The 18,221-nt window shown below is 46.7% G+C and overlaps 1 protein-coding gene across 1 annotated transcript; it reads right to left on the minus strand.

The window, feature by feature from the left end:
- Positions 1 to 974: 974 nt before the first annotated feature.
- Positions 975 to 8,112, minus strand: TMEM88B (transmembrane protein 88B). The gene is made up of 2 exons (XM_064470101.1): positions 7,080 to 8,112; positions 975 to 2,926 (listed from the first exon to the last, which is right to left on the minus strand). The coding sequence occupies exons 1-2, from the start codon at positions 7,347 to 7,349 to the stop codon at positions 2,657 to 2,659; spliced, it is 540 nt and encodes a 179-aa protein (XP_064326171.1). The 5' UTR covers positions 7,350 to 8,112; the 3' UTR covers positions 975 to 2,656.
- Between the last annotated feature and the right edge of the window lie 10,109 nt (positions 8,113 to 18,221).

The following is an 18,221-nucleotide window of genomic DNA, read 5'->3' on the forward strand; positions in this document are numbered from 1 at the left end:
AACTTTTCTTCTTACTTCTTCAAAGCATCCGAAGATATAATGGTAACCATTAAAGCCTGGAGCTTCAGAATAGACATCCTTTTATGGAAGGACAGAAGGCTCTAGCTTAAAGAAAAGAAGCTCAAACCGATTGCTTGCTGCACTTTTATTTCCCTTTTCAAGTCAGGCAGTCCATTATGCTCATATAACAGGCCTGGGCAAATGCTAATGCATTCTTGCTCTCCTGAATGGCATCAGAACAATTTAGTCAGCACTTTCATCCTGCAAAATCCTAGAGCAATGGAAAAAGCATTAAAAGACAAACTCTACATTCCTTCAGTGACTTACATTCTGGGATGGAACAACCTTGTTCATTCCCTTTTTGTACATAGAAGCATTAAGCAACAGCCAGAACTGTAAATGAAAAACATCAGATCAGTTGCACCTGAAGTATTGCGGAAGAGGTTTGCTGAGGCTTTGGTTTAATGCAACTGCCAGGATGGGATAAATACACACACAGAGCCAGCAAAGTGGATCTATTGCGCTGCTGCCCATCTGTTCGCAGCAGAGCTGCAGCGATGCCTGCTTGCTGGAGTGCAAAGCCAAGACTGTGGCTGTCACAAGGTAATGTGATGGCCAAAGATCAAACCAATGGCTCTAGTCTCCCAGAACAAGGGCTCCAGCAACAGCCGTGCTTACCTCCAGCTGTCCCTGGGTTGGTCTTGTCCGTTTGGGTGGCCGGACTGAGCATCCCACCGTCCCTGCACAGGGCGCTTCCTGCCAATTCGCTTTCACCTGTATCCACCACCGACTATTTCTCTGGGTGGGACTGGGGCTCTGCAGGGCACGTACACTGGAAAGAAATCCTCAGAAAGTAGAAATTACATTTTAACTTAGAGATACGTAGCGTGGTTCAATGGGCACCACGTGGCTGTTTGAGGCAGCCAGTGCTTTAAGACAGAACAGAAACTCCCACAGTGGAGATTTGACGTGATCTTTATTTATACATCAACTTGAAATTGTTATATTTGGGAGACGAGGGAACAACAGCCAGCGGGAGTACAGAGCTTGCAGTGATCAGTAGCGCACAAACATCACTAAGTGAAGGCTAGAGACCCACAGCGATTATAAAGGGAAGAATCATGCACCAAGGTGCCATGGTTTTCCCTACCTGCCATACCTCCCCACATACACTGGGCTTTTCACTCAGCGGCAATTTATGGTACGTCATATGGCAGAGGATCTGTGGTATTACTTCAGAGATCACCGAAATCAAGAGGGAGATCCAGCTGACTTAGCTACCAAGCATCAGTCCAGGCCCCGTGGGAGTTGTGCAGAATCAAGGGAGGGAACGGAGGCTGGGCTCCCCTGCTCGGCAGGTTTCAGACCTACAGCCCCTCTCTAGGGAGCGTGCCACCATTGCCCCCAGCACCACCCTGGGTAGTGCAGATCACATTCGGCACAGCAGGCTCCCCGGACACCAACTTGCTGCCATACTTGCATTTTCACGAGGGGCAGTCAGTCTCTGTGGCGCATTCAGTCCTCGTTTCACACAGAGAATACAACACAGTGCTAGCGCTGAAGTGGCTCCCGGGTCCTCCAGACTTCCAGCCTTATTGGAGCATCCAAAGATTCACAGCATTCAGCAGTTTGACCCTTTCCAGTACTCCACCCTTAAACTGCAGCACTAACCCTAAATCTAGGTATCTGTGACCCTCAGAAAACAGGACATTCTACACTGTCCCTTGCAGGCATAAGCTCTTAGCCCAGGTCTGGGAGAACTTGTAGTGCTCAGCAGCCACCAGGAGTCTTCAGCTCCTCCTGCCAGGAATCCTAAAACTGACTGGAACCCTCAGCCAGATTTAGCCCCAGACAAAGCCACCTGACCACAGCATAAAGGACAAGGAGCTATTGCTGGTTAATATCCATCAGCCATTACCAGACAAACTTACTTCAGATCAGCAGCTGGCAGGGAAGAGACTCAAAGATCAGTATTTGTTTCTACAACCAACTCAGTAACCTGACTCAGGAACACTTAAGGGAGCATAAGCACTGCCATAGACCTGGGACAGAGGAATTGCTAACGGGGGGAAGAATGTCTGATGTCTAGGAACGTGGTGGATCCCAGATATCACAGAGAGTGACCTACAGACACCTTTGAAAGAGGTTAGAAACATTGGCAGTCCGACACTTGGGGGATCCGCAGCTGCTTCCTCTCGGCTGGATGCTTCACCAAAGGCTGCCTTTCCCAAAAAGACCTCTCCAAGGCGTACAGCAAAGTCTGCAGCCACCCCGCCCCCCACTGTTTAATCCTATACTCATGTGCTCTGTGTCCCATGTGAGGCAGAACATGCTGTCAAGGCTAGAAACAGTGCCGTGCTCTGAATGCAACAGGCCCTGCGAGGAGGCCTTGTTCTTTTCAGGGCTTGAACATTGCCTTTACCATCAAGGACTTGTGTTTTCTGTATTTCCCTCACAGTGGGCAGAATCTTACCTACTTACAGACAAAGCTGTAGGAGGTGGCTCATTAACAGCTCTCCCCTCCTCTCACATCTAGGTACTACACAGCCTTTGTCTGCAGAGACCTCAGGATGGTGACTCTGGGGGGTGATGGTGGGGCGGGACAGGGCAGGGAGAAGAGGGTGCTGGCTAGGGCAGGGCCTCTGGTGCTGCAAACTCATACCCAGGCCTTGACTTGGGTGTTCCACCCCTTGACACAGCTGCACAGGCCTCCCTCCTCGTACCAGCGCCACTTCACCCCCTTATACACAGCCCTGCTGTACGGCTGGAAGCACATGAAGAGACGGAGGTGCCTTGCCAGGCTGCAGTAGATGGCCATGGCCACCACAATGAGAGGGGACATGATGACAAAGCCAAGGATGATGAGGGCAGAGGAGCTGTTGTCGTCCAAGATGCTTTTGCAGTAGCGGGCAGCTGAGTGCAGCACCTGTGGGAAGAGCGAGACAGAGCTTGTCACAGACCTGGTGATGGATAGGACAGTGACCAAAGTACCCTTGACTTTCAAGTGTTTTCAGAGCAAGACACACCTCTTTCCTTTCTCCAAGCTGAGCTCAGCAATCTTCAGGCTACACTATATGACTGACAACATATTTTAATCAAGCTTTCAATTACTCCAGCATCACTGTGAGACAAGAGCACTGCACACTGTTCCTGAAGCAGGAAACACTAATCTTTGTTAAATTATCAGAATACCACAGAACACCGCATTTGATAGGCAGAAACCAAATAAAAAGGCCTCCTGCTGCTATATCAATGAGTGGCACACCAGACTGGAAATAAAGTAAATAAAATACAGCAAGATGTTAGATTCTACAGCAGATGGAGGTTGGTCATTCCATAGCTACCTGCTGCCTGGAGACTCTCCAGACTTCTGCCCTGGAACAGTCCCCTTTGTGTTCTGTCTTCTGTGTACGCACTGTCCTCATTCCCACCTCCTAGCACCTCTTTGCACTGCAAAATCTGCCAGGAAGGCCCATTCAGCCCACACTGCTGCAAAGCATCCAGCACACTAACTGGTCCTTGCTGAGTGGTATTTAAAGCCCTTCTTTCATCCTGGCAGCAGGAGCTCCGAGTCAAGCCACTCAGTTGTTCTGCATTAACAAATGCTACAGGCAACCCCCACGTCCCCTAGCTTCCTTTCCTTTTCCCATATTCTTTCAGCAGTACAAGAAATAACCCATAATACTGAAAAAAAAAAATAATCTATCTAATGGATCTGCAACGCAGGCATTGGCCTCTGCCTATTAGGAAGGCATTGAAAAGCAGTAGCCCAAAGATAAAGGACTGCTCTTGTCAAGCCATACTGCCACAGTCCTTCCCCGTGCCTATCAAAGTCTGTGTTAAAAGACGCGTTACAGCTAATAGCAACACAGTTGCTTTCAGTTCTGATGCCCTTGGCTGTACTTGAAAACATTTTGCATCTCTTCAAAGCCTTCAGCTGAAGAACACTGTGTGTACAAAGGAGAACCTGAGGTTTTCCGAGGTGAGCATCAAGCAAGGTAGAGCTGGAAGTAATTGCAGGCAGTCCTCATACTTCTCCCCATTTTGGGTCCAACTTAAAGTCCATATTTATGGCTTTCAAGGGCCAGTTTCAAATCATACAAAAAAAACTGATTTAAGGGCTTTACAGGCAGTCTCCTATTAAACCTACCCTAAAAAGCTTCATGTCTTACAGAATCTGCACCCACACTGCACTTGTGGAGGCAAAGCAGCCGTTTTACCAAGGCAGCGCCCCACACTGCAACGTCTCCCAAGGACAATTTATTAGGTTATTTCTTGTGAAGACCTACCCTTCAGTAAAACAAAAGTCATTCTAGCACCTGCCCTTTTGTGTGCAAAAGTCCTTTTAAAGTCCATAGGTGTTGGGAAAGTTGCAACCACAACAAAGAAGGGTTGCATGACTGTTCGGGTAGATCAGGGCCCCTCTGAGCCACTTTTTCTCTCTGTAGGCCCTCCAGAGCCTCCCACTTCACCCTGTTGGGCATAACACATGTTTGCATCCCATAATAAAACATTTCCAGAAGGTGTTGGGAATTGACTGGCCCAGAGGTACATGATTTCTCTATGAATTATGCTTCTCTCCAGCTAGCAGCAGCACTTGTGTCTTCCCCATTCTACAAAACAGTTACCATGACAGATGTCTCCCTGTTCATTAGTTTGCAGGATCAGGAAAAGATTTTTCATTAACAGCATCTATGAGTTGTCATAATTTCAGGGCAATAAAAAACCAAGCCAAACCTCTCAGACCAGCAAACACATCAATACTGATAAAACAATAGCACAGTCCCTTTGTCAGGGAGCTTTGAGACAGGGAGCTGTGGGCTGACAACTCATGTTGCTGGGATGTCAGCGGAAAAACACGATGCAATTGCTTTATTGGAAAGTTACAGCACATCCCCTGTCTCCTTCTTCACTGTGGAACAAAGGCCTCCACAGCTATATCCAGTGCAGCTTCACAGAAGTCAGCAGAGCCTTACTGGGTTAAACTGGGCAAACGGCTGACCTCTGCTGCAGGGTTGAATCCTTGCCTACCCCCCATGCTAGGATCTGCTCACTCCGACAGGGGTCCCAAGGACCTGGGTCATTAGATAGGATGCACAGATTTCATTAAAAGTAAGGGTGGGCGGGAACTTTCTTCTTTCAACATTTCCTCTGGAAAATACATCCGTTTGAGAAGATTTAAATCATCTTCCCTTTAGTTCAGATTCTGTGGAATGGGGAGACCGATAGCGTCTGTATTTTGAGACAATTCTCCCTGCTGGGAGAAAGTACTACAGGGTGTGGGGTTCTGCCCCCAAAGAAAGAAGTAAAAGAGCTCTTCTAACATCGGGTAATCAGCAAGAGAAGTCATGCTGAGCTAGTCTAACAGTTACTGCCTGTGAGGAAAGCAGAACTAGTTTTTCACCCCCACACTTAGTCAAGCAATTCTAAAAATATTTATAGAAATATACCAAGAAGAAATTAATAAGTAACAAAACCCAGAGAACAGCAACGAACCAGAACAGGCATGTCCACAGCCAGAGCCCTTCCTGCCAAAATAGGCTTGTTTGTTGGTGTGAGAAACCGTACAGCACATTTGGGAACACATCTGAATGTTAGATTGGCATAAGGGGATTATATATTCTGTTAGACTTTACTAGTTCTATAGTTAGCCATTAGGCAGGCCTGATATGACAAACACTGCAGAAGGCTTACTTAAATGGAAACAAACCCTATCAGAGCCCACGCAGGACTTGTGGGAATTCAGGTCGGCAGCTCTCAGTGACAGAGGTCACTGAGAAAGAAATACTGTGACATTAAAATGCAAACAGCAACTCCATCAAGCCAGGGAGTGTATTCACCTGACCTGTCACATCTGCTTGTTACTTTCACAGGGATACAACTTTATTGCTCGATCAAGCTTTCATTTCCCACAATACTGGAAGAAGGGAGGGGTAAAAATGTGTATATGGTTCATTCCTGCCAGCATTCAGATGTGCCCACAAGACTGGCGTCCCGTGCAAGCCTGTTGCTTGTTGTGAAATGCTGCAGGTTTATCTCTGATCACTTTACACTTAAGCAGCTGTACAAAGTGCAGTACACAGTGGGTCAGGACCAAGGGATCCTGTGCAGTCTCAGCCCCAAGGAGCTCAGCAGTCACAGGCAGCTTCTGTCAGTGTTTTGCCTCTCCAACCAGAGCCCTTCTCCGCCAGCCTACGGACACTGAACGTACAGGTGCCAACCAACTACTTTGAAACAATTAGTCCAGAAACCATACAGCCTGTACTTCCCTAGAAAAATGCACGTGCCAGCCTCGCTGGTAGTTGTGTCACAGGCTTGGGCAGGAGAGATCGCTCCCTTGGACAATCAAGAGCCCCCAAGTCAGCATGAACCACCATAAACCTGTTCTTGTCAGCCCAGTCACAGAATCCCAGAGTGGTGGGGGTTGGCAGGGACCTCTGGAGCTCACCCCATCCCACCCCTGCTGGAGCAGGCACCCCCAGAGCAGGGGCACAGGGCCGCGTCCAGGTGGGGTGTGAATGTCTCCAGGGAAGGGACCCCACAGCCTCTCTGGGCAGCCTGTGCCCCTGCTCTGGCACCCGCACAGGGAAGGGGTTTGTCCTCATGTTCAGGGGGAACTTCCCGTGTTCCAGCTTGTGCCCGTGGCCCCTTGGCCTGGCGTTGGGCACCGCTGAAAAGAGCCCAGTCCCACCATCCTGACACCCACCCTTCAGATATTTATAAGCATTGATGAGATCCCTCCTCTGCCTTCTCTTCTCCAGGCTGAACAGACCCAGGTCGCTCAGCCTTTCCTCATAAGGGAGATGCTCCAGCCCCTGATCATCTTCATAGCTCTCTGCTGGAATTGCTCAAGCAGTTCCATATCCTTCTTAAACAGTCTATACATCCCTCCTTCCCACCCACCACCCCCCCAAAATAAAAAAAATCTATACACATCCCATATGAAAACAAAGCCAAAGCTCGGGGAGTCTAGCCTTGCCTTTACAGCCACTGCTCCCCTTGGGCTAAAATTAACCCCTTAGGGATGGCCCTGCCTTAGAGGTGGCTGTTAGCAGCCAAACGGAGCAAGGCTTACTTACCTGAGAGTGGCACTGGAAGCCAAAGTAAACCACCACAATGGTAGGAAGCAGCACAATGGTGAAGATTACAAACATCAGGAGCAAATTAATGAAAAAGACCAAGGAGTTCATGGTGACTATAACCAGGGTCCACACCAAGCAGCACCAGCCACTGCGTGGCTCCCTGGGAAGGAGCTGGTCATCTATATCATATGGTGGGAGGCTAGGAATCATCCGAGACTTTTCCGAGAGGTTTTCTGCTCCGAAGTCCTCAGTGTCCTGGCCAGACATTCTTCCAGAAGATTGCTAATCAGCCCACAGTCTTATCCAAAATTATTTCTTCGCTTTTGGTAACAGACCTGGGAAGTAATTTGCAGAGGCTTTTCCTGACTCTTCCACAAGTGGACACGAACACTTAACCAGAGCGCGTAATGGACCGAGGAAGGAAAGGCTTCCTTTGGCCACCTGATTTCCCAGGACCTGGCCAGCATAGGTTCTTTCCTTTCAGGATGTTTTCCAGCAGTGTTCCAACCTCAGTTTCAAAGTAGGTGTGGCTGCTGGAAGGTTGGCAATAGCTATTATTTTGCTTTTGAATCCATGGTACTCCTGAATTTGTTGTTGTTCTTCCTAGGATTACGATCCCAAGAGGTCCCAAACAGTTGCTGTCTTAGCTTTGATAGGTTGCTTGGCTCTAGAGAGTGCCTAGCTCTAGTATCCTTCTCCACCTTGAGCACTGCTGTTTGCTGAGAATATCAAGCTTAGGCACTTTCAGACAGTTACTTGACTTCAGATCATTTTACCATGCTCTTTGCCCTGTACCCAAGTAAATATTCAAGCTCAACTCTCATCCAGATGGGGAGACCAGTGAAGATAATGACCAGCAGCTGTTTCTCTGCTCCCTGCCTTGCTGGAGTCTTTGTCCACACCTTGCAGAGCTGGAAGCAAAGACTGGAGCAGCGTGTAGTTTCACTGCTCTCAGCTGCCTGCAGTCACAGGCTCTCAAATACGAGCAGTGTCTTCCTTTCCGAGCTGGCTCGCAGAGCTTTGCAACACTGCTCTGTTTACAGAGTAGATTCTGAAGTTGCGTTCTGTGCTCGCCAATCCTTTACGTCTGTCTCACTAAAGAGATTTAGCACATGCACCCAAGAGCTACAGTCAAACCATACATCCCCAGGTCAAGATGGTCCCTTTTAAATTCTAATTATTTTGCCTCTGGTTAATTTTCTATAATTTCTCTCTAGATTAAAACAAACCTTAGAGTAATTAATAATGATCACGGTATATCTCAGAAATCTTATGTTCTCTGCAGTCATCACTGTTACTATTTGCAGCGCATATTGATATACTGAAGGCACAGCAATTATAAATTATTTCATCTGCTTCATACAATCAATATTATTTAAGAATTTCAGTGATATCTGCATATTCATGCTGCCTTTTAGATACATTTGTATATGTATGGTCATAGCACTGCAGGAGGGAGAAAACTTCCTTAACTCCAGAGGAAACTCAGGGAGCACAGGTCTTACCAGAAGGCACAGCTCATCTACGGCACAAGTCAGGGAAGGAATCCAGGAGTCCTGTGTTCCACTTGATGCTATTTCTCACAGCAAATTCTGCCCTAGAAAAAAAGTTGTCAGAAAAACAAGGTTCACACAATGCTAAATGTAAAGTGATTTCATAATACAGATGAGTGTTAGTTTTCCTTCATTAAATGCTTTTGTTAAAAATGGTATATTTTGAGTGCCCCTCCCCCTGCCATTGTTAGGTGTTTCGGTATGTTTATTTGCCTTATTTACTGGCTGGCTGCAGCAATATGCACATCAGAATTAAAGCTAAGACAGCTTTCTCCAAGGGCTTGGACAGACCTGCTCATGAAGCACTTACTGGTGGCCCATTAGATGGTCCACCAGGAAAGGTAAGGCTAGCAGACCTCTGGGCAGCTGCATCCCAAACATACCATGGCTCAACAACAGCCTCTGACAAAGCCATCCCACTAGGAGGAGGTGATGGGGGCAACACAAACACAACATCCAGGCTCAATATTCATCACTCAGACTGGTACTGATTTCTGGTATTGCTTTTAATTGAAGTTAGGCTCCATTGTGCCAGGCACTCCATACATGTTGACTAAGTGCACAGCATATCTTCTTGTCCAAGTCTTAGAAACAGGGAACAGGCACACATAGAGTTAAAAGGGCTCCCCAGGCTTCTTTCAAAGCTAAAATTTAGATTTCCAAGTGACAGGCCACTATTTCAATTAGAAGGCACATGTGTCATAGGAGTAATTTTCCTCACTGCAGAAAGAAGTAGAGTGTCACCCTACAAAGATAAAGGCCCATGTGGCCAGAAGGATTGCTTTCTAATTGAAATAGAATATAATTCAACAAATTTGGTTCTCTCACTGCTCAAAGTACCTTCTCACCCCGGGGCTGGAAGAGTTTACACTACTTGTAGAAAGAAAGCAGTGAGACAGGTTGAGACCATTTGCAACCTGCCACATGTAATCAATATCGAAACAGAGGCTTTGAAATTGAAGCAAGTTCAAAAGCTGTGTGAGGATATAGACTTCAAAGGTGTAATGAGTGATACCAGTGAGAGGGAAGCCTTTTGAAAAAATAAGTAGTTTTTAAACAGCTCAATGTCCATACTTGTTATGCAGTTCCCCAGCTACAAAAGCTATTAGCTGATCCATACTTACCACTTCATTTTTTTCCCTATAGCTCTTCTTGTAGGCATCCAAAAGGGTCTCACAAACTGCAGCTCTATCAGTATCAAGCAATAAAAATTCATCTGGCTAATCTGTACCAGATCACAAGTGAGGCGTATCATTCCTACTAACAGCAGAAATAACTCATAACTATGTGGGGCACTTTGTTCTGTGCTTACCATTGACACATCTCAAAGGGCATCAGAAGGATGCAAAGCTTCGGCCACAGGAGGCTGCTGGAAGATTGGCAATAATTAAGTGCTTGCTGCTCCCTAGGAGACGGGGAGCCAAGTGCAATACCACAGCCAGCAGGGCAGAGGATGCCAGCCAAGGCTCCATCCCACGGTACCCAAGCAAGGTGAAGACAGCAGGCTCTGAGATGGTGGTCAGATTTGACTAAGAGTCCAGATCTTCTGGCAAGCTTACAATTATAAGGCAGGCCCAAGGTCAAGCTGGGAAGTCAGTTTAGTGGTCAGAGTCCAGAACGAGGTCCATGACCAGCCTTAGCTGTAACCTAGCTAGCCTCAGAAACACCTATAACAGCAGCTCAGATAGAAAGGAAATTCCCAGGTGTGAGCTTAAATGGCCCCAGGCAGAGGGGGTGGATGAAAGCCTCACCTGAGGCTTATCAGGGCCATTAAGGTCTTCTGGTGCCCTGAGGGCCCTAACAGCCCACATTGTGCTGGAAAGGGAAACTTTGCTTATAGTTGTGAAGACAGGTCATCTCTTCCTCAGCCCTGGGTTCCCACCTCCTTTTAAGAACCAAACCAGATGAACTAATCAAAAGTTTTCTGTTCTTTTCCTGGAAATGCACACATCACTGCTATTGCGAGCCAGCTCCCTGGGGACCCGGGCTATAGAGTGGAAGGCACAAGGCGGGTGGGAGGACATGCGGCGATATCTTATTTCGGTGCAGTGATCTGCTTAAGAGCCTAGGAAGTCACAAAGCCAGGCTAGAGTGCTGCAGTTCTCAGAATGAACGGCTTTGCTGTGGATGGATCTGTGTATGTGAACCAAGGGTGTTCACATCCGTGTGCACACGCTTCATTCTTCAGACTCTTAGTTTTTTGAACTGCAGCTCTCTCACCGTCCCGCTTTGAGTTGTGGAAGGTCTCTTCAGACCTAACTGTGGCAGTGATAATGGAAAGTGTATTATTTACACAAAATTCTACCTTCTTTGCGATGGTTCAGGAAGGAGAAAATAAAAGTGGGAGACAGTATCTCCAATATAATCCTGTTTATTTACTGGGTGCCACAAGAGTAAATTCTGAATATAACAGGGAACATATAACAGGAGGGTTTTTGTTGCACAGACAGCTAGTCCCTTTCTAGCAAGCACTCTGCCCAAAAGGGCTCTCTGGAAGTCATGCTTTCAGGGCTTTCTCCAGATGTGTCTTTCTCACTTCTTCCCTGAAGCACATTTTCTTCGGAATGTCTTCTGCATCTGTCCTAGGCACAATGGCCAGACAACAGCAAAGAAGGTTTCTTTGCCTCTCATGCCCTGTATTTGCCTCCGTTTTGAGTGAGGTCTATTTGTCAAACATATATAATTATATACATGTTCCTTTGCCGGGTTAAATACAGGTGGCCCGTCCACCTTGGTAAAGACCAGTGCTAATTGTCATTTTTGGCAAGAATGGTGACGTGTCATGACACTGAGCCCAAGTTCATCCCTACTTTCTCTCGCCCTCGTTATCACAAGCTTTTGTTGCCCTCAACAGCTCCAGGGGGTCTGGCTCTTGGCTTAGGCAGATAGAAAGGAAGGGTCCGTTTATTTATAAATCATCATTACATGATGAAATGTGTTATACACATTTACAATCGAACATTAAGATTTTACGATGGTTCTTGTTTTACTAGCAAACATATGCATAATATCCACTGAACAGAATACAGCTCGATTTGCCAATCGATGAGCTAACTTTTCCTGACAGGAACTAGGGTCCACGTACTTTCAGTAATCCGTAATTGCCCTGATGCCATTTTCCACATGCACCTAGCGGAAATCCTAAAAATGTATTTATATTAACGTTAGTCAGTTCCTGCACCTGACGTTTTAGATGTTGGTATTCCCTAACCTTTTTCATTGCTGCATCTGCCAAAGATGTAGATTTACCTTCATATCTAACTGCAATGTCAACGACCAGGGTTTGGTCTTTTTTTACGAATACCAGGTCCGGTTTGTAGAGTTCATTCTGTTCATCTTTCAACAGCTGCGCTTGCAATACTACCCAGTCCACCTTTTTCACCTCTTCAACCAACAATTCACATAAATGATGGCAACTTTTAATCCTGTACTGCTGGGCAGTATCCAATGACATGTGCTTAGGACTCGATTTCCACTTGACAGTCTCGACAAGATTTAGTTTGACTGTCCTGGCTACGCCTTGCTAGGGATTCTCTCGTCAGGTGGACATTGATTCTTAATTGTAATGCAGTGGTAAGCTTTCTGGGGGGAATGTCCCTATAAAACTCCAAACAGTTTCACCTGACATTCACCCCCAATGGATAAGCGGTGGCTGTTCCCTGGCTATGGCAGGGTTTGGTTGGACTGGGTATGTTTCGTTGTTTGGTTCTTCCCAAGTGGAGGGAAAAGCCCCTCACGTCAGGGGCAATAGGGGAAGGAGGTAGCATCACTTAGAGAGACCCATTCTGCACCCAAGCAGAGGGAAGCTGCGCTGTTTGTCACCAGGGACAGGCACTAATGACTTAAACTAGATTTCTCTCAAATAATTCTATTTCCTCTAGCACTAGTGCTGAAGGTGACACTGAATTTAATTAATCTGGATTGTTTGTTATTATTTATGCTTCCTGTTGAGTTCTCTCACAGTGAAGGAAAAGAAAGCTGATGTGTCAAGTGAGGGGAAGAAGGTTAAAAATAGGCCCTCAGACTGACAGCACTGACAGCAGCCTGTATCCTGATTTGTTCCAGGAGGAATATACTGGTAAATAAGAGAAAACATTAATTTCTAGCACAGATTAAAGTCAACTTCTGTCTGTATTGAACTCAGCCGCCCTTGAAGGAGCAGAGTAGGGAAAAGAAGCATGAAATCCAGAAAGCAATTGCTCTCCTTTGGGCAGCAGGCACCAAGGGTTTCTGGTGCCCAACTGACCAAAGCACTGAAGTACTTGTCCACAGCCAGCCCGCCAGCTTCCCAGCCACAACGGGGAATCCCGGACCATCTGAGCCTGCCTCACTGGAGAGAAATGAAACCAGAAGCACAGAGCTGAGTAGGAGGTGTTGAAGGAGCCATGGCATAAGCTGAATTTCACTGTGGAATACTGCCCTGAGGAATCCTATTTCCTTCCGTTTCTTTCCATTGAAAGATTATTCTCCTGTTAGGTTACCCTACCTAGCTGGAGTGCTAAAGAACATCTTGGGTACCAGAGCGTACTGCACGCTCTCATCACAGGAATAATGGTTTTCCTTGTTTTTCAAACTGAAAAATATATCTGAAAATTACTTCTTTAAACTTCTTACAAATTCACGTAGCACAGCTCTGCTGTAAGCCAAAAAACAATAGACAACTGTCTCCTGAATATGAAGATGTTCCTCTACCTTTTCATTCAAGCATTGAAATATGTTTGAAAGGTGTACTAACTAATCCAAACGCTTAAAATTTATTTCAAAAGCACTTCTGCTTGCATTCCATCTCCTCTCTACAGTCCTAGGCCAGGTCTCTCGCTCCATGCGGCCACCTTCTCCCACGCCAAGCCCCTGGCTCGTTTGCATTTTGGGACTCTGCGGAGCTCGCTGCAGGAGAGGGGTGGGAACCAGAAATGGCTCTGACAAGCACCAGAGGAGCTTGAATAAGTGGGTGTTCTAACAGGCTACACCCCATCACCACAGTGATTGTCCTCCTGCCAATTTTATCCCTTTGTAAATACAAAGGGCTTTTACCATCTATCATTTACCATATCTGTTTACCATGGTGGTGCGGTAAAAAGCAAAGCTGCTTAATTAGTCATAAAAGCACCACAAATTCTAAAAAGCTTTGCTAAATCCAGTGAAACTCCCTGAAGTTCTTTTCCTATAATGATAACGCATTTTAACCTGTGGGAGGTCTGAAAATTGCATCCTTTAAATTTATTTTCCTTTGGAAAAAACCACACATTCTAATGATGATTCTAATTAACCAAGTGAATTCATGTCAAACAAACCCCAGTGATAGAGTCTCCAAGCCTCTAATTCTGTGAAATCGCCACATCCTTAGCAAGTACTCGCCCAAAAGTGGAGAAGGAGTCTGATGGTGGTGCAAGTTTTGGAGCCATTTCTAACAGGAGCATCACTGCTTTCAGATGCTGAAACTGGTAATGATTAAAGATGATCAGACAAATTCGTTAGACCTCTTCTCTGACAGATAAAACAACAACCCTTGTTGCTAAGAAATAATCCTTCCACCGTCCAGAACGACAGCACCATCTTGTGGTTTGCTACAGTTCATAAATGTTCATTTTACATCTCTTACACACAGAAGGATGCTGAAAGATGGGCTACCCAGTATGGAATTGTTCCAGTTACGGAAAACAACACAAAAACTTCTCACACAGCTTTAGCATTGCTAGTTTGAGCACTGCTACCAGTATAGCCCAGTAGTGCAGAGACGAGTACTGAACAGTGACGGCAAAAGAGGCCCAGCGCTCACGTAACTTCACAAACAGAATATCACAATAACCTTTCTTTGTCTACAGTTCTTGCCTAGTATCATTTAGTCTGTTGTAGTTCCGTTTACCTCGGAAAGCTCTCAGCAGCTGACACTCAAGTCACTGACAGACTGAATCTGTCGTTATCTTTGGAGAAAAGCTTAGCCAACAACACAAAATAAAAAGCAATGAAAGCAGTAGACGTGTAGATTCTTACTGTGGAATGGAATGCTGACAGCATTTCTGAAAGGAGTTTGGTGAATAGAAGAAAAGGAGAAAAGAAGAAATCCTGTTAACCACAAGAAAATATTAGCAGTTACCATATTTCATTCAGTCTCTTGGTAAAAAGCATCTGGCATCATGCGACAGGCAGAAAAACAAGAGTGTATGCAGAGGCTGTATACCTCGTTCTGAAGCCTGTGGCCATTACCAGGAGTAATCAAGCACTACCAAAGAAACACTATTGCACTTAATCCCCGAGTATCCACTAAATCTTCTGGATCCACAGCCCTATACAACTGCTGAGGTGAATATCAACCAAAAAATACAGGCAATAGCTTAGACTGAGACATTTTCCTGGCTGAGAAATTTCAGCGCTACAGGCATGAGAGTTAAAGACGAGGGTTGGAAGGTGGAAAGGGGTAGATTACGTGGTCATTTCCACATGTGCTTTCTGCAAATATGCAACAGAATGATTTCAAACCTTCCTTTAGGTGTTAAAACCATGTCAACCCAGAAAAATGCTGGAAACTTGAAGGGAATAGAGGAATGGTAAAAAGACAGTAGAAGCCTTTGAAAATACAAAATTCCAAACTTCACAACATAAAGCTAAACTACTGTAAATCAATTGTAAAGTTTGAGTTTCAGAAAATAAACCATAGAAAAATGTACTGCTTTTAACAGAAAATACAGAGGATAATGAACAGGCAATAGTCTACAGACAAGTTGTAGAGGCATTCTTTACTAATAAACTGCACAATGGCTTGATAACGTATTAGGTAAGTGTACTCTCAAAACATTACTCAGCATTCAACAAATGCCTTAAAAACACTCATTTATATGACCTCACTTTCACATTAGGGCTTCCCCAACCAAAAGCATGCCTGCGCAGAAGGCTTGAGGCTTCACTGCAGACGTCCAAGAGCGTTGGGAGCCGGGGAGGAAAGGCCAGGACTCTGGATACTCATGGTCAGGGAAGGGACCATGGCTACGCACGCTGAGGAGCCTCACCCCGCACTTAGACGGGGACTTGTTCCACAGCCAGCTCAAAAAAGCTGCCTCTTCCCAAGGGGGCAAAGGGAACCGCTTGGCGTTGGCATTTTTTAACTCTTTCATGTGGCAAGGTGGTAGGGAAAAGAGCAAGCTTTAGGTTTTATTTTTTCTTAGGGAAAAATCTCCCCTTTGTGTTTGTTGACTCTTGCTTTTGGAGCAGCTGTAAAACTCCAGGGGTTCTCAGACTGAGTTTCTTGAGGTTGCCTGTGGAGGAACTACCTCCAAAAGCAGTTAGGAAGCTTTGCTGGGCAATAAAGGGTTCTTGCTCTGATTTTGTTTTGATCTGATTTGATCATGATGACTGTTCCCTCAAAATGCTGCCTTGTATAAACTAAGCTCAGCTGACCATACAGAGGTAGTACTGCAAGGGCACATTTATTTGGCCATCATTCCCATAACTGAGTGGTTTTGATTTCAAGGTACTGACACCTTGGCTATAAGCTTTAAAAATCCTGTATCTTTCTCTTAAAAACAGGCATTTATGAACTATTCATCTTGAAGGCCATACCCATGAAAGGTTATCAATGAAGGAAGGGGAACAACCTCCAGACCCACAGCAATAGTTGAAGGACAGCATTTGATAGAAGAGCCCCAGGTGTGTCTCAGAATACTGGCTAATTCTCAGAAAAAGTAGCATTTTATTTTTAGAGGCTGCACAGCAGAACTGTCAGATCTCTCAATCTGTAATCCACAGCAGAGAAAATAAGAGCAGCAGCACAGAGGCTCCTGTAGCCATCGGGACTGCCAGCTGGCCTCGCTGCTAATGCTGAGGTGCCTGCTGCGGAGGTGGCAACACTTTTGCCATACCTTTCTTATGCACCTCTTGGCTGTAATCCCTGTATTCCCTGTAATCCCTGTTTATATTGCTCAAAACCAATCCAATTAGGATTCATTGCAGCTTCCAGAGCTGGAGGGAGCTCCAGCTCGCCCTGCGGAGTGGCAGTATCCAACCACACAAAACAGCTACTTCCACAGGGGACAACAGGTGAGCACTAAGCAGCTCACGGTAAAATTTCACCCCACTTCTCATCAGATCGCTTCCTTTCCTCTCTCCCTTCAGCGTTCCTGGCATCTACGAACTGAAGGCTTCATTTCTGGTTTTCCCACGTGAAAATGGTTGGACACTTTATATGACGCGACACGCAATGAAGCATCCCATCAGTTAAATCGTTGGTGCGCTACAGCACAGGGGGAAGCGCTGCAAAGTCTGCAGCACACCCCTTCACCAGGCTACATGGGACGCACTCCTCCAAACAGCTCAGCTCCTTCCCACTCAGCGAGTTTCGCCAGCAGCTCCCTGAATGCAACGCCATTACATCCTGCAGCGACCGACAGCTTCGCTGCGCCGCTGCTCCTCCAGCGGGGTGCAGGCCTGGCCCTTTGTGGACAGTGCCGCACTGGACCGCAGCTAATCACGTTCCTAGTAATTTGACAGGGTTTTTCACCAGAGCTGAGCAGCAGCAGAAATACCGCGGCGCGGCAGGTCCCAGTGGTACCTGTAATTTATACAAAGTGTGTTTAGAGAGGAGACATTGTTTTGTTCTGCGTAGGGTGCAAGGTGGAGTATTTCCACAGATCAGGCATACCTATCGAAGTTCATTTCGACATTTATACGTGACAGTTAACACACTACACCTATCTAATACACAATCATTGACCTGACTGAGCTTCCTCCTCTTCCGTTGGTCTGTATCTTTTCCATTTAATTTTAAAGCGGATTTTAATTCACTGCCCATGCTCAAAAGGAGTGTGTGTGTGGGGTAGTCCTTTCGTCCCTCAACTGAGTAGGTGGTTACTATCTTCCCCTGCTGGAATTACCTTTCCCCCAGTTACTGGCCTTTGGCAATTGCCCAGTGTTTCAGCACCTTCTGGGTCAAGATATTCCCTTTTATCACTGCTGACCAATTTGTGGCCTTCCCTGATCTCCACAACTGTCTTCATAGCAGGATGTTTCCACTGTCAGTCCTTGAAGTTTTACTGATTTGTGGTCTTTTAGGAGGTTCTTGTTAGTGAGGCGTGCATTGCTCTCATATGGCCTGAGCATTATTTACTACCTTCAATAGTCTAAAATTCTCAGGTGTTAGTTTCTGCTCCTACATGTGATGACTACTACTAACTCCTGCGCTATTTCCATTTAATCCAGGAATATATACACGCTTGAGGCACAACAGAAAGCATGCACAACACCGCGGCCCAGGGGGACCCCCACTCCGGCAGCCACAGCTCCCCACCGCCACCAGGGCAGAGGCCCAGGAAGGACCGGGGGTGCAGGGGGGTCTGGGGGTGCAGGGGTCCCGGGGGTGCAGGGGCGCCGAGCCTGGGGATGCAGGGGGGGCCGGGGGTGCGGGGGGGGGGGTGAGCCCGGGTGTGCTGGGGAGATCGGGGGTCCAGGGGTGGCCGGGGGCTCTGGGGGGCCGGTCCAGGGGTGCAGGGGAGCCCGGGGGTGCAGGGGAGCCGAGCTCGGGGATGCAGGAGGGTCCGGGGGTGCAGGGGTGGCGAGCCCAGGGGTGCAGGGGGGCCCGGGGGCTCAGGGGTGC

This window comes from Phalacrocorax carbo, chromosome 20 (genome assembly GCF_963921805.1).
Source record: "Phalacrocorax carbo chromosome 20, bPhaCar2.1, whole genome shotgun sequence".
Classification (NCBI taxonomy): domain Eukaryota; kingdom Metazoa; phylum Chordata; class Aves; order Suliformes; family Phalacrocoracidae; genus Phalacrocorax; species Phalacrocorax carbo.